At 38.0% G+C, this 14774-nt stretch overlaps 1 protein-coding gene across 1 annotated transcript in view; it reads left to right on the forward strand.

The window, feature by feature from the left end:
• Positions 1-14774, forward strand: part of LOC134539480 (serine protease filzig) — a 37588-nt gene that overhangs the window by 12841 nt on the left and 9973 nt on the right. Inside the window, exons 2-3 of the mRNA XM_063381550.1 lie at positions 4136-4231; positions 11778-14630. Of these exons, the coding sequence (XP_063237620.1) occupies positions 4144-4231; positions 11778-14630 (2941 nt within the window). The 5' untranslated portion in view covers positions 4136-4143. The remainder of the gene's footprint in view (positions 1-4135; positions 4232-11777; positions 14631-14774) is intronic.

The following is a 14774-nucleotide window of genomic DNA, read 5'->3' on the forward strand; positions in this document are numbered from 1 at the left end:
GGGCTCTACTGCCCCCGGAAGTACGATGTCACTGTCAAAGCAAATGTGAAAGCGCAGGAACAGTTAACCATTACCCAAAATGTTGATGTGCCTGCTGCCAAACTAACACGTGTTCCTACCACATGCGACCCTGTACAGGAGCAGCATTGGGCAGTCTGAGGAGTGACCTGTCAAATGAAATCCAAGTAACCTGGAAGGAAAGCTGGATAGAAGATCCCAAGAACAGGAGAGGGTGTTCACCAACTTGTTACAGGCTGTTGCCACGCAGTGTCACGAGGTCAGTACACAATGTAAGGATAATGTGGCATTGTAAGTTAGGCTACAGTTGCATATGCGAATGGAAAGAGTAGAGGGAAGAATGGTTATCCTCGACAGTGGCCTAGACGCCGCGAGTGCCGACTGCACAGCTGCGGCCTGGGAAACAGTTGCAAACAAGGCCCTCTCCTTGGAGCATCAGGTGAACCTGCAGGGTCGAGTCTCTGGCAACTAGGACCGACCACGGCTCCGACACTTTGGACGACACTCACAGGCCCGCCCAAGAGAGCGGCTCAGTCACTGAACGTGACGAACCATCGAATGCAGTATTAAAGACCTTTCGCTGTATTATCAACAACCTTAGTTAAACTATTCTGGAAATCTCCATTAAATTGTATGTGAATCGAGAGGCTGATAATGTGCCACCACGAGAAAACTGCACTAACAGTTGTTTAAGTCGGCAACAGAGCGTAACCTTGCTAAACGCTGTGCTGCTGAATGGTGTTGCGAGAGACGAGGTACACTGGCTCGTGTTCGCGCGGCGTTGCTAACCACAGTAACGGCTGTGGCGGCCCGCACAAACACGTCGCTCCTGTGCTGCTCTGCCAAGAGGAACAGCTACACTAGACCTCCCTGCCCGCTCGCCACGTGCCTGCACTAGACTAGTTGCTTCGTATTCATCTTGATTACGTGATAACGTCTAATAAATCGATAAACGCCGGCTGCACGCACGAAAAAGTGTCCTGTAACGCACATTGTCCCACTACGATGTGTCCCGTTACGCTCATTGTACGCTTGCGCCGCATCTCTCTTCCACTCGATTGGAACAACCATCGATTTGACTTTTCAATCATGTTTTTGTCGTCTGAATTATTAATATTATGTAATTTAACGATCGTACATCGATTTTCAGCACAATCGGTACGGTTATTTAAAAGTAATGTTGAATTTTCAAATAAGTTTTTGTACGAACAATGGTGTTTTACAGTTACACATAATAATTCAAATTACACCCGGGATCATTTGCACAATGTTGTAAAAAATATTGTAACATATTATAAATAATTTTGGTGTATTTGGGATGCGTATTTGTTATAGAACCGTATTATAAAAACGAAATAACATTATTACCCTACGGTGCCGCCATCTACGGTGACGGACGCGAACCGAACGAATCGCGATATCTTTCAGCTTCCGCGGCAACCAGGCACACGTTCATACATATTTTCCTTTGTTTATCGCGAGGGGCGTTATTATTAATGAATCTATACTATAATATTATAAAGCTGAAGAGTTTGTTTGTTTGTTTGAACGCGCTAATCTCAGGAACCACTGGTCCGATTTGAAAAATTCTTTCAGTGTTGGATAGTACATTTATCGAGGAAGGCTATAGGCTATATTATATTATCAATAACATTAGGTATCCTTACTAAAAGTCCAATTTAGAATCAAATGCGTTGGAGGGGGTTAGATACGACATGCAGTACACGTACGAAGTGTGTGTTGACAATGCTGCAGGCGCTAGAAGTTTATTTCCTATTGCCTATTAACATTGTTGCCACGCACTAGATGCCTTATCATTCTTAATTTTCCCATACAAGTAAAAAACACCCGTGTGATATTAACAACGAAGCAATCAGTACCCTCATAAAAGTTCAATTAGTATTTAAATATTTTTTATCACTTTAAATCGCAAACCTAAACTATTGTTTTTTTTTCCTCTCTCTGTGTTTAATTTGCTTTTTATTGCCCTTTTTTACAAGTATATATATTTTACAGACTTGAAACTTCACAGTAATGTTCCTTATGTTACGCAGGATGACATTTTCCGAAAATGAATTCCCATGGGTGGTTTAAACCAGGCAACAGTGGGTACTTTGTCTGCATGAGAACAGGATTTTGCATTGTTCATGCCTTCTGCGTCTCCATGGCAACGGACATCGCGTGGCAGTGGCGTACCTACAAGGAGGGGCATGTATAATGAGCGGCGCAAGAGTGATCTGCCTGTAGACTGCCATAGCGAAGTACGGGTACATCAGTTGTACGTTGCGTGCACGAGTCGGGAAACCATCGGTGCTATTCATTTTCTCTCCGGTACATTATACAGCATTGTAATAAATTTTCACTGATTTTTTTTTATTTACCATTACTGTAAATGGGAGATGTGGCTTAATTTTTTTCCATTAGTATAGCCGTGCGAAGCCTGGTCGGGCAGCTAGTGTACACATAATTCTTATTCCTTGTGCGCTTCCGTTTATCGCGCCTGTCTTTCTCACACCTAATTCCCGAGAGTGGAACTGCGCGTCTAGTCTTCTATAATATCAAACAGGTTAAGGCGGGCTTTTTAAAAGCAGCAATTTAAAAGGTTTTATATGACGTTATCACGTAAAATTATTGTCCGTAAACCGACTTTACAGACAACCCCCTCTTTTATTTTTATTTACTAATCAAAACCATGGTAATATATTTTTGTAAACATGTGTCAACAATGCTGGCATAACATTTCGGTCTTGTTTAGTATCGATATAAAAAAATATTTTTGTTTATTAAAATCCACACTAATAAATTAGTTTTGGGTAAAAAAAATCTACATTTAAAATTTATTTATGAAATTATAAAGGAGACCACTTTTTAAAATGTTTTTAAATTGGAATTATAATTTTTGAATTTTTGTATGTTCAATGTTTGTCTATTTGCCTTTATCATATCTCCGAATAATATCAAGCAGAATAAATTATTTTTGGTTCCAATAATAATAACACATATAAGGAAACTACCAACCACAATTTTACCATTTTGTGAAATTCAACCCCGAAGGGGTGAAATAGAGATAAATATAGATTGGATAGAATTAATTTTATCTTGTAAGCTAACCAAGAATAACAAAAGATACAAGGGACCAATAAAAAATACAAAAAAAATTACCAACCACAATAATTGTACTATTTTGCTGAATCTAGCCCTAAGGAGTAAAAATGGGATGAATATTGTTTTAAGATAAATAAATTTAACTAAGAATTTAATCAAGCATGATAAAAAAAATTGTGTTCCAACAAACAAACTACGAAAACTACCAACTACCATGTTTACATTTTGCGAATTGCGACCCCCAAGAGGTTATAAAGAGTATTAATGGTTTTAATATCATAGCAAGCGAACACACCAGGGGCCAGATGACAGAGTTGTCGGACTCATTCGTAGCAGCAGTATATCCGAATTAAAGTAAGCATAATAAATAAATTATTATGGATACCAATAATAAACATAAGAAATCTAATAACCACAATTTTACCATTTTGCGAAATGAAATTCCTAAGGGACGAAAATGGGTAAGAGTAGTTTTAAGATTATTAATTATATCTCTGAAATAAATTAAGCATAATAGATTTTTTGGGTACCAATAATAAACTTTGGAAAATTACCAGCCACAATTTTACCAGTTTGCGAAATTAAAACCATAAAACCGTTAGTAAATTGTTTAGGTGTGTTTTTATAATAGAAACTAATTTTTCGAATTCAATTAAAATAAAAGGGTAGAAACTAAAAAAAATATATATTTCATCTAGAATTACACATTGCTTACTTTTTGGGTTTATTAAAATTCATCTTTTAATGGGGGTGAAACGCCACTTATTTAAAGTTATTAATTCTTGATGTGTCACTACAAGTGGTGCGGTATCTGTGTATTGCATTGATTTGATAAAGAAGTAATTATTTTAGGGGTCAACATAAATTCCATTAATGAGTTACGGTGACAATGTGTTTGGATGTGTCCTTGGCAACTTGGACTCACTGTGGCACTGGTTGAGAGCAACGTAGCTTTGTTCTGAATATGAGAGGTGAAGAGTGCACGGGCTACAAGTGTAGTGTGTGATTGCAGGCGTCACCATGAGGCCGCTGTCAGTGACATGTCTCCTGTTCCTGCTGGGAGCAGCTCTCGGCTTCAGCATCGCCCAGCTGCCTGACGGCTCCTCAGGTGAGGCTGGGCGCTAGGGGCGACTCTGCGTGCACCAACCAGTGTCTCGTCGCCTCTAGGAGCACTCTAGTGGCTCACTGCACCCCGGAACTCACTGTGGTTGCCACACTAAATTATGCAAGCATCCACGTAACAAAATATCTTATGTTTACAACTAAATAATTTTGCGTGTTAGTAACTACGATTATTTCATTACCAAGAAATATTTTTTCGCCTTGAATAAAATAGTTATAAGTCTACCAAGCCTTGGTACTGCTACTGGTGGAGTTGAAAGACGCGCTTCAACGACAACTCAGGCGGGGCCGATTGTAATATCGGTAAACAGTGCACCCTCCCCTTCGTGTTCTCTGAGGTACCCTTGAATGGTACTTGAGCAAAATAAAAAAAAAACACCAGGAAACTGGCTACGCTAGAAGCGACTAAGTAAAACTAATCCAGAGGTGAACATATGAGTGAGCACATAAAATTTACATTTTTAACATACAAACATAAAGGACTACGGACGCTGGTGAATGAGTTGATGTTTTATTTTAGAATTATTCTTTTTAGTTTTCTGGTAGTCACAGGCAGAAAATGATGTACAACAGTTACTGGCTAACTTTACATTGTTTAATTTAAATAACAAAAATATTTTGTTAGGCTTTAACAATAATGGGAGACATACACATAAACCTGGTATTAATTTACGACAGTAAATAAACAAAGGTTTAAATGCCCTGCTGGGGTTAGTTCAGTTGGAGCTTAATTTAGCTAACTTTTTTTTAGTTTTGGCAAATTAACTAAGCAGCATGTATGCCGATTATTACGAAACTCTGCAATTACTTAATTTCATGTGTACATTATTTTAGGTAAGCATCCTAGATATTACTTTAGGAATAATCATTCAAAAAATATTTAATATATTGTGTAGCTTGACAGTAATAAACAAAGCTACTCGTATTATAGCAAATTTTTGTAGTTACGTATTAAAAATTTAGCAATCAGTTATATATTCTAAAGAATATGTCTATCTTTTAATGAATTGCTACAAATTTTCTGTGATAACATTGGTCATCAGTTGTTCATCGTTGAAAGAAAATTTGACAGTATTTATACCTTACTGTTTACTTTTAACTTATGTCCTATGTTCGATTTTTTTGGTCAAATAATTGGTATGTAAAAATATAAACTCTTTGTTATCTTTGTTGTAAAATAGCGCGGAAAATATTAATTCAGGTGTAAACCTAGTCTTCCTAACTTAAGGCATTCCAGTTCCTACTAATAAGCATTTCCTTAGTCCTCCTAACTAGGGGTATTCCTAGTTCTCCTAAACCAATAGACTCCTAGTTGTTAAAGTATGTGTTTTTTTAAAGCTGTAGATGGGATTTCAAACAACATTTTTATAAGTAAGTGCAATTAACAATAATAAAATTAATTTTTGTAAAGTTTTGTAAAATAAATTGTTGATTACACAAATGAAATATTTTGCCTTGTTGGCTACCACGTCATTTGCCTTTTGAAGATGGAAAAGTAACATTATTATATTTATCACAGCATAACTAGTATAATTTTTTTACAATAATCTCTTGACATCCCTGATGATTTACAATTAATTTACAATTAACGATGAGTTTTTTTTTTTTATCAGCTTAAACAAGTCAACTATGCGATAATATTATTTTAATTTTTTTAAATTGAAAACTTGAACAAAATAACATGGTTTCCAGTGTAGGCTACCCAACTGTTGATTTTTAAAAAAAAATAAATCTAAAGAATATATCCGTATCTACAACAACTGGAAGTAAGTAATTACGAATTAATCGCAATAATGCAAGTGGCAAACCGCTCGTCCATAGCCAGGCTGCTGGGAGAGGTTGGTAGCCTTGGAAGGCAGCGACAACTGTGTCGCTGTCGCCGCTCTACTTGCTCGTTCCTGTCGCAAGGAGGGCACTTGCTCCGAGCATAGCCGCTCCGCGCTGCTTCGAGTTCATCCGGGCGAACAACCTCCTTGTGCACAGTTTAACTGAGCTGCTTGGAAGATTTCCTGGGGCCCGTTTCACAAAACTAGTGTAGCACTAGTATTTTTGTCTGGTTTGACAAGTCTCTGTTTCATATAGAAATTAGTACAAGTGACAAGTGACAAGTAAAACTAGTGTTATTGACAAGCGTTTTTCTGCAGTTTGACAAGTAACGTGTTTCACAAAGCGACTAGTGCTTGTCAAGTAAATGATTTGTTTCTGGAAAAAGTGACAAGTGTGCCGAGCTGAGTCAAATAATTGACAAGTAGTATATGTACAGCATGTGGTCCTCGGATAATGAAGAAGAACAAATCCACGTCAATGTAAGGCGAGGGAAAATATTTAAATTAAGAACTAATTGTAATATGGAGACTGTATATGAATTCAATGAACGTTTCAAGATGCATCCTGAAAACATGGATATGTTAGTAAATAGGCTTGGCCATAACCTGCAACATTCTTCCATTAGAAATCAAGCTTTGTCAGTTAAACAACAAGTTTTAATAGCATTGCATTGGTTGGGTACAGGAGGACAGTATCATTCAGTTTGGGGCCTTGCATGGTGTTTCTAAGGCTACAGTGTGTCGAGTAGTACATTCATTTGTCACAAGTGTAAATTATGTGTTATTGCGGGAGTTAGTGAAATGGCCTAATGATATGCACAGTGTGTGTCAGCATTTTCATGAAATAGCTGGAATGCCGATGGTATGTGGTGTATTTGATGGAACACTAATAAAGATTGATGCACCAACTGAAAATGAAGCAACTTTCGTTGATCGTCATGGCAATCATTCTATCAACTGTATGGCTGTGTGTGGTCCAAATTTACAGTTCTTCTATGTCGATGCGAACTGGCCAGGAAGTGTCCACGATGCACGTGTGTTGAGAAATAGTACGCTGTATGCAAGGATGATGACAGGGTGGAGACCTATAGCCAATGGTATATTACTTGGTGATAGTGCTTATCCTTTGAAGGAATGGCTTATGCCTCCAATAGTTACAAATGACAATGATGAAGCTGAGGGGCGATTTTTGAGATCTCACGAGCAGACCCGCAGGCTTACAGAAAATGGATTCGGAGTTTTAAAAGAAAAATTCCCATGTCTGAATCACCTTCGTGTTGATCCTATATTTGCAGGAAATATTTTCCTGTGTTGTGCAGCCCTTTGCAACCTAGCTCGTATTACCGAAGGAGGACATGAAGCACAAAATAGTGGAAACATTATTGAAGAAAATGCTATTCCTGAAGCTGAAGAGGGCGATGCAAGAGGAGAAAAAGTTGGAGGTTGGAATCGTTTGCAGGAAAAAATTTACCATTTCCGAAGATAAAGAATGAAGTTATTTTACTCAAAAGTATTTTGTTACATACATTGAAACTTTTTCCATGAACAAATAGGCCTAATTAACTTATACCTATACTTAAAATTTAGTTCTTTCCCATATGCAAATATATTGTCTGCGTCCCATCTTCATTTTGAATGACGTTGTTGTCTCCTTTAACAAAGACTCCATCGCCCTTGTCACTATTTCCCATGTGCTCTTCTAATCCTCTTGTATACTGTGACTTTGTTAACGACAGTCGTCTCTCCAACTCAAGAATTTCGAGGCGTGTTTTGTAGTTCTGCATTTCAAGATATTCCAGTTGAAGTTTCAGTTTTTTCTTTCGGAGATCTTCATTTTCCAGAAAATCACTATGCCTTTTAGTACCTCTTGTGACCCAATGTCTTTTTGCTACAAAACAAAAGCACATTACTCGACACACAACAGTCAGAAAAAATGCAAGACCAGTTACAATTGAATTAGTAATGTGTATGTAGTGATAAAGTAAAAAATGAACACATAATAAATAACTGCCATTAGTATTGATTATTATTATTGTTGCTCATGCATACACACATCTTGGCAAGTGTAATGAACATCCTGAGCCAAATTAATTGGAGGCGGGGCTTCAATTTTTCATACAAACTCTCATAGAGGTTTTATTTTCTCTGTGATGTAAAAAACTACATTTAATTTTATTTAACATTGTTCTCGACAGTGCTAAATATGTGTGTTAAATACTGTTATGGCAAATAATCAAATATATTGCTTCATGTATGGCAGTTTTTATTACAACAAATGTTAACTTTCATTATTCTCGTGTGACTGGACAAATAGAGCTACAGTATAACTTCTTAGTTCTTTCATAACGCGAGCATTAGAATACTTAATAATTTATTGTATGATAACTCGTGAATGCTGAAACTCTAATACAATATAAACATAGCAACATGATCCATACCTTTTCCACCTAAGAAATCATCTGAACCTGTTTCGTTGGCGTTATTGGTTGTCGATGTGTGCGCAACGACTTGCTCAGGTAACACAATCTACTGCCACAGCTGGGTGCTCAACGTCACCATCATCTTCCAAGGAATTTGGAACACCCAGACCACTTATGACGGGTGATTCTTTCCCCAAAATTTGGAGAACCATTAAATCAATGTCGTTTAAAACAGCATTTGGTCCTCCTCCACTTCCAGTGGTTTTTGCGGTGTCGACTTTAGCCTATAAACGAAATCGTTCATTGTCAGCATTTCACAAGTTATATTTGGACAATGTCACAATACTTACACTACTGTAATATGATTATATATTATGTGGATGATATTATATTTGTCATCTTTTTAAAATAAATATTTAACTTACCAATGTCCTTTTCCTAATGTTTGGCCAAAAGGTGTCCCTGGTATATTGCCAGTCTTTGGTATTTCCAACAACTCCCATTGCCTTTCCTCTTTCATGAATGGCAATCCAGGCTTCCGATTTACTTTTCTTTGTAATGCTTGGTGAAAATTGTCCAAATAGAACATCTTTCCTATCATTTATTTCACGCAAAATATTTAACTTGCAATCCCTTTTCCCAGCCATAACCAAGAGTAAGCAAACAGCTGACTTTTCAAAATGGCCGTCACACTAATCAAAACACTATTATTCTACAAGTGTTGTCAAAACTTTTATGAAACAGAAATTACAAGTACTTGTCACTTGTCATCTCTACACTTGTAACTTGTCACTTGTCAACTTGTACGTTTTGTGAAACGGGCCCCTGAAGTTATCTATGTTCACCCCAAGCTCAAGCCAAGTAGAGTCTTTTCTACCTACCTTTTAGGTTATGCTATCTGCGAACTACTCCAAAACAAGCAAACAAATAACAGCAATAACAAATCAATAACCCAAGGATGAAATGGATGATTGGCCACATGGTTATAGCGTAGTGTAGGCACACAGATCCGCGCGCCCAATCCTCGCAGCTGATCAATGACGAAATGTAAAGCAGGAATACTGCAGCCAGTGGCTGCAGTAGCGTCACAAGCCGCAACCAGCGACAAGAAAGTAGCAGGGCGAAGTCGCCGCGTGTTTTTCGCTTATAGCGACATCGTAATACTGAAGTTACACAGGACATTAAAACATAACCTTGTTTGTAATGTATGTGGGTGCGAGAGATTTTAAAAACACAAATTAATTGATTTTGATATTATGTGCATGGCACTAGAACTAAGATTTTTACTTTTTTGACGTGACAACGTCTAATAAATCGATAAACGCCGGCTGCACGCACGAAAAAGTGTTCCGTTACGCGCATTGTCCTGTTACGCACATTGTCCCGTTACGCTGTGTCCCATTACGCTCATTGTACGCTTGCGCCACATCTATCTCTCTTCCACTCGATTGAAACAACCATCGATTTGACTTTTTCGAGGCACATTAAACTTGCAACACTCCCATTCGTTTCCTACTTTTCCTAGCATCGTTCTATCCTTAAAAGAATAACACAGATTTCAAGAAGTTAAATAGCAAGCATGTATAAAAGTTATAGTTAATATAATCTCTTCGTTAAAGTAATAAACATATTTGAATTAATGAGTGCAAATAAAAGTAAATTTATCAATTAAATTTTAGATTTCATTTCACACCTTCTTTGTATCCATACAAAATAGTGATAATAATTCAATAAAAATGATTCCATTTTATTAATAAAATTATGCAATCTTTTCATCAATGTTTTGTTATGACGTCATGTTAAACTGTCGTCCGTAAACCTACTTTACAGACAACCAAATTTATTAATGCCTAAAGAATAAAAAATAGATACATGTACCATGCTTAATATTCTAATTTAACTATACTAACATCGATAATATCTTTTTCATAAGGGTGTTGTGTTTATAATTCTAATTCTGGTTTTTTAATGCGTATATTTTTTTAATACCTATGTATAAACATTTTTAAGTATTCTTTTAATTTGTACTTGTTTTGTATTTATAGTAAAGATTAACATTTTTACCTTTTCAGTAAGTGCGCAGAAAATAGAGATACATATCAACACAGAAGAATTTAACTTTCACAAATACTAGCTAAAATATCTAAAATACGATAGGTACAGTGTGAAAAAATCCATACGTAGTTATAAAAAGTCTATTTTACAATTTTAAAGCTAAATATTAAGAAAATTTGTTATTTAAAAGTCAATTATTATATAAAACTTTTAAATGAGTTCCGATTGCGTATGCTAATGCGCTCACCATCACACGATTTTAGAGACATTGACCGTGACATAAAAAATTACGTTTAGAAAGAAAATAAACTGAAATCTGATATTTATAATGTTCTTTCAATAAAAAATTAAATTTTAGCTATTGTGATATACGCTAACTCCTGGAACACAGCGATTGAGGTTTTTATTTAAATAAAAACTTTTTCCGATTAGGAGGTCACAGTTTCATGATTTTCTCATAAAACTTATTTTCTTATTACACATTTAAACAACCAAATTTTAGGCAATAAGCAAGCACATTTTTATACATAAACTACTTAGTTGCAATATAATTAGTTAATGCTACATCATCCCATGGTCATAAGGGTTCAACAATATTTTCAGCATTTATCTGCGTAGTTTTAAATAAAAAATATGACAGTTTCTTTTATTTACAATGCACAAAATAAATTATGCATTTCATTTAACATTTTTTACGCAAACATTTTTACACAAACATATCAGAACTTAATAATTAAAAATTTCGTTTTGTTTTACACATTGTTCTGTCAAACTTCTAGGGCCACAACCAAAAATTAAGTTTAATTCATCATAAAACCATGTTCGAATTTTTTCAAATGTAATTAGTCACATGTCTATTTTCAACATTAAAAACCACAAACAATTTTCTAATGGAATCAAGTCCCAAATTTACTTTTGTTGTGACAGTCATATATATGGCATGGATATATGATTTAACATAGCCATTTTAATGTTCAAAAAGAGTGCAAAAAAATTTCAGGAAAGTTATTGCCTAATAAAATTAGTGTTAAAACTTTGTTTCACAGGAAAAATTAGTTTAAATGACTTGTGGTCATATTATTTTGACAGAGATATTTGTTAAGCACATTCAGTTTTACGAACGATTTCTTGCCATATCGTGCATTACAATATTAAAGCCAAAATATTTTTTGACCTGGAAATTCATGACAATTTCCTAATCATGTGCCAATGAATGTTTTCTTTGCTGCAGGCAGGAAGCTGTTTGGTGGATACCGGATAGTGCCGAAGCCGTGCCACAGTCGCTCTGGGCAGCAGGGCATCTGCATGTTCAACTACGAGTGCACCCAGAGGAATGGTGAGGTGGTCAGTGCCTGTGTGGATGGTTTCCTGTTCGGGTCGTGCTGCCGCCTGCCAGATGGCGCCACCTTCCAGCTGCCCGACCCAGACCTGGAGGTCACGGACACCTATCATCCAACAGCCGATCACATACTCCAACATGCCAGCAGCCACACCCCCTCGACAAGACCTCTGCCTCAGGCTGATACTGTGCTACTGCACCAGAACGGCTCTGTCGTCGCTGATGCAAACAACCCGGAGGAAGTTTTCCATCCATCTGCATCCCATTTGGAAGGCAGCCATGGGGAGGGCGAGACCATCATAATGCAGTCTGGCTTGGAGAAGAGCACCATCAGCTCGGTGGATAGTAACAGTTTCTCAAAGTGGCAGGCCGCCATCGTGGATGACAGCCGTGTTGAGACTGCTTCACATTTCATCAAGCCTGTGAAGACCGTCACTGCCACAGATGGGAAGCACACTACTTTCTATGCTCTCGATACTAGCAAAAAACCTTTCCCTCTGGGAACCACTATAGGCAGGCCATTTATTCCGGATGCCACTGAGATGAATGAGATTGATGGTAACGAAGTTTTTACTAAGGAAGCCTCGTCAGTGGGTCCAATTTATTACTCTAGTAGATGGCCATCCAGTAGACCATCCCCAGGACACAAGACTCCACCTGTCACCAAGCTCACTGAGAAACCTTTTGTATCATCCTCCACAAATAAATTTTCTGACAGTGATGATGGCATGGTACCAGTACCAGTTATTACTTTCGACAAAGGTCAAAATAAGAGACCTCCTTCACACGAACAAGAGCCAGTGCCAGAACCGGAGCCCTACCCTGAGTCTCATTCGGAGTCCATCAATCACATACTGTCAATTTTGAATGACAGTAACTTGGGTGTTATTAACTCTGGCATCCAGCCATTCATGCCCACATTGCAACCTGATAGCAGGCCTGGTATTTCAACTTGGGGTTTGATAGATGGCCTACCCGCACACTCATGGGAACCTAATGAGACAGCTTGGTCATCATCCATGCCCTCTATCTCTACAGATGACTATAAGGGTAATTACTCTAAAAATTCCACTATATTTTCCACTACTCAGCATTTCCCAGGACTGTCCACGATCTCAAATAATTATGTATCAAAGCCAATGATTCCAGTAACTAGTGTAGACTATTTGAAAAAACCAAATATGACTAAAAAGCCAGTTCCAACCGTTATTGTGCTTCAAAATATTGCATCAGATTATACTACTCATTGGCCAAGTAGTCATTATTCGAGTAATGCAGGTAGTTATCAAAATACTATTAGGCCCACAGGCAATATGCATCATAGCTCGTATATCACTAAAATACCAATTTTTTCATCAAGTACAACAAAGAACCCTGCTATTAATATTTTTTCTAACTCTTACATGTATAATACTACAACTGCTAGCAAAAAGCCTAACAATAAAACGACAAATATAATTAAAACATCTACTGTAGCCACTAAACCAACAGTTCATCTTCCTGCAGGAATGGGAAACCATAAGAATTCGACTTCCAGCTACATACCAACAGCGATATTTTCGTCGATGCACGACTACCCACAATCAACAGCATCGATTTACAAGAAACCTTCTGGTCACATTACAGGGATCTATCAAAGTTCCACAGAAAACCTTAGCTCAGAAATATTGTCTTTAAGCAGTGAGGCAAGTCATGACTCTACCACAAATATGATTTATTCAAGTTCTGCTTCATCACCCTCATCAATATTCTCTACATGGACACAAGACACAACTAGTGAAACTAAGCCATTGTCTGTGACCTTTTTAGCAACTCGTCCAGATTCCTCCTCAAACAGACCAACAACGTTAAGTCAACTGTCAAAACCCTCTGGGACAAATATTCCCTCGCAACACCCAACAACTCTCAACAACAATGATGAGGATTTAGTAAACTTTCCACCCGTAAGGAACCCTCAGCTGAATATGACTAGTATAGGTCAGCAGGAAAATCCATTGGTAGTGCAATCAACTGATGAACCTCCTGGGTTTTTAGAAATTATTCAGGATAATGAGGTGAGTACACCTCCATTTGAGGAAAATGACAAATTGAAAATTAAGCTTCATTCATTTGTCAGCAAAATCGTCAATTCACTGCAACAGAACTTTTTGGAACTGGAGGATGTGGTGGTTAAGACTGGAAACAACTTTTCATCTACAATTGGCACTGCAGTAAGTTCCAGGCCTGGAACAACGACTGGACGTCCAGTCAAGGTCACTTCATCACGCAGACCAACACCTAGTCTCCAGGGCTCGACAACAAAGAGACCCATTCGTATTTCAACCTCTGCAAGGCCCGTTTCCTCGACGCAGCGGCCAATCAGCACTTCCAGACGACCCATCACCTCCCAGAGGCCCAGGCCCACGGCCAATCAGGCTACGTCTCCGAGGCCAACGGTTAGGCCCCGTCCAACTTCCCCGACCACGAGGAAACCTAAGCCTTCCCGCAGGCCGACGACCGGACAACCGCCAGCTGTGAGCACGACGACTCGGCGGCCTCGTCCCCGGCCAACGACGAGAAGAACTACGACATCGTCCACTGTTTCGGGTCAGCAGGAGGCATCGACGAGGCCGACGCCGACGAAGCGGCCGACGAAGCGGACAACGACCACTCCAGCTACCGCCGAGGAGACATCGGCAGATGAGCTGAATACCTCCACCATAGTCACCAGCTCCACCACCGCCAGACCTGTGGACTACAAGCGCGGTGAGTAACACTTCGCATTTCACTTTCTTTCATATACCTATATAATGTTCTCCATGGAAACATCATTGCATGGCAATGTATGAGTAGTACCTGCCTTAATATTAGAATGTTAAAGTATTCATAATTAATTTCCAACTTGCTTAC

Source organism: Bacillus rossius, chromosome 15 (genome assembly GCF_032445375.1).
Source record: "Bacillus rossius redtenbacheri isolate Brsri chromosome 15, Brsri_v3, whole genome shotgun sequence".
In the NCBI taxonomy this organism is placed as follows: domain Eukaryota; kingdom Metazoa; phylum Arthropoda; class Insecta; order Phasmatodea; family Bacillidae; genus Bacillus; species Bacillus rossius.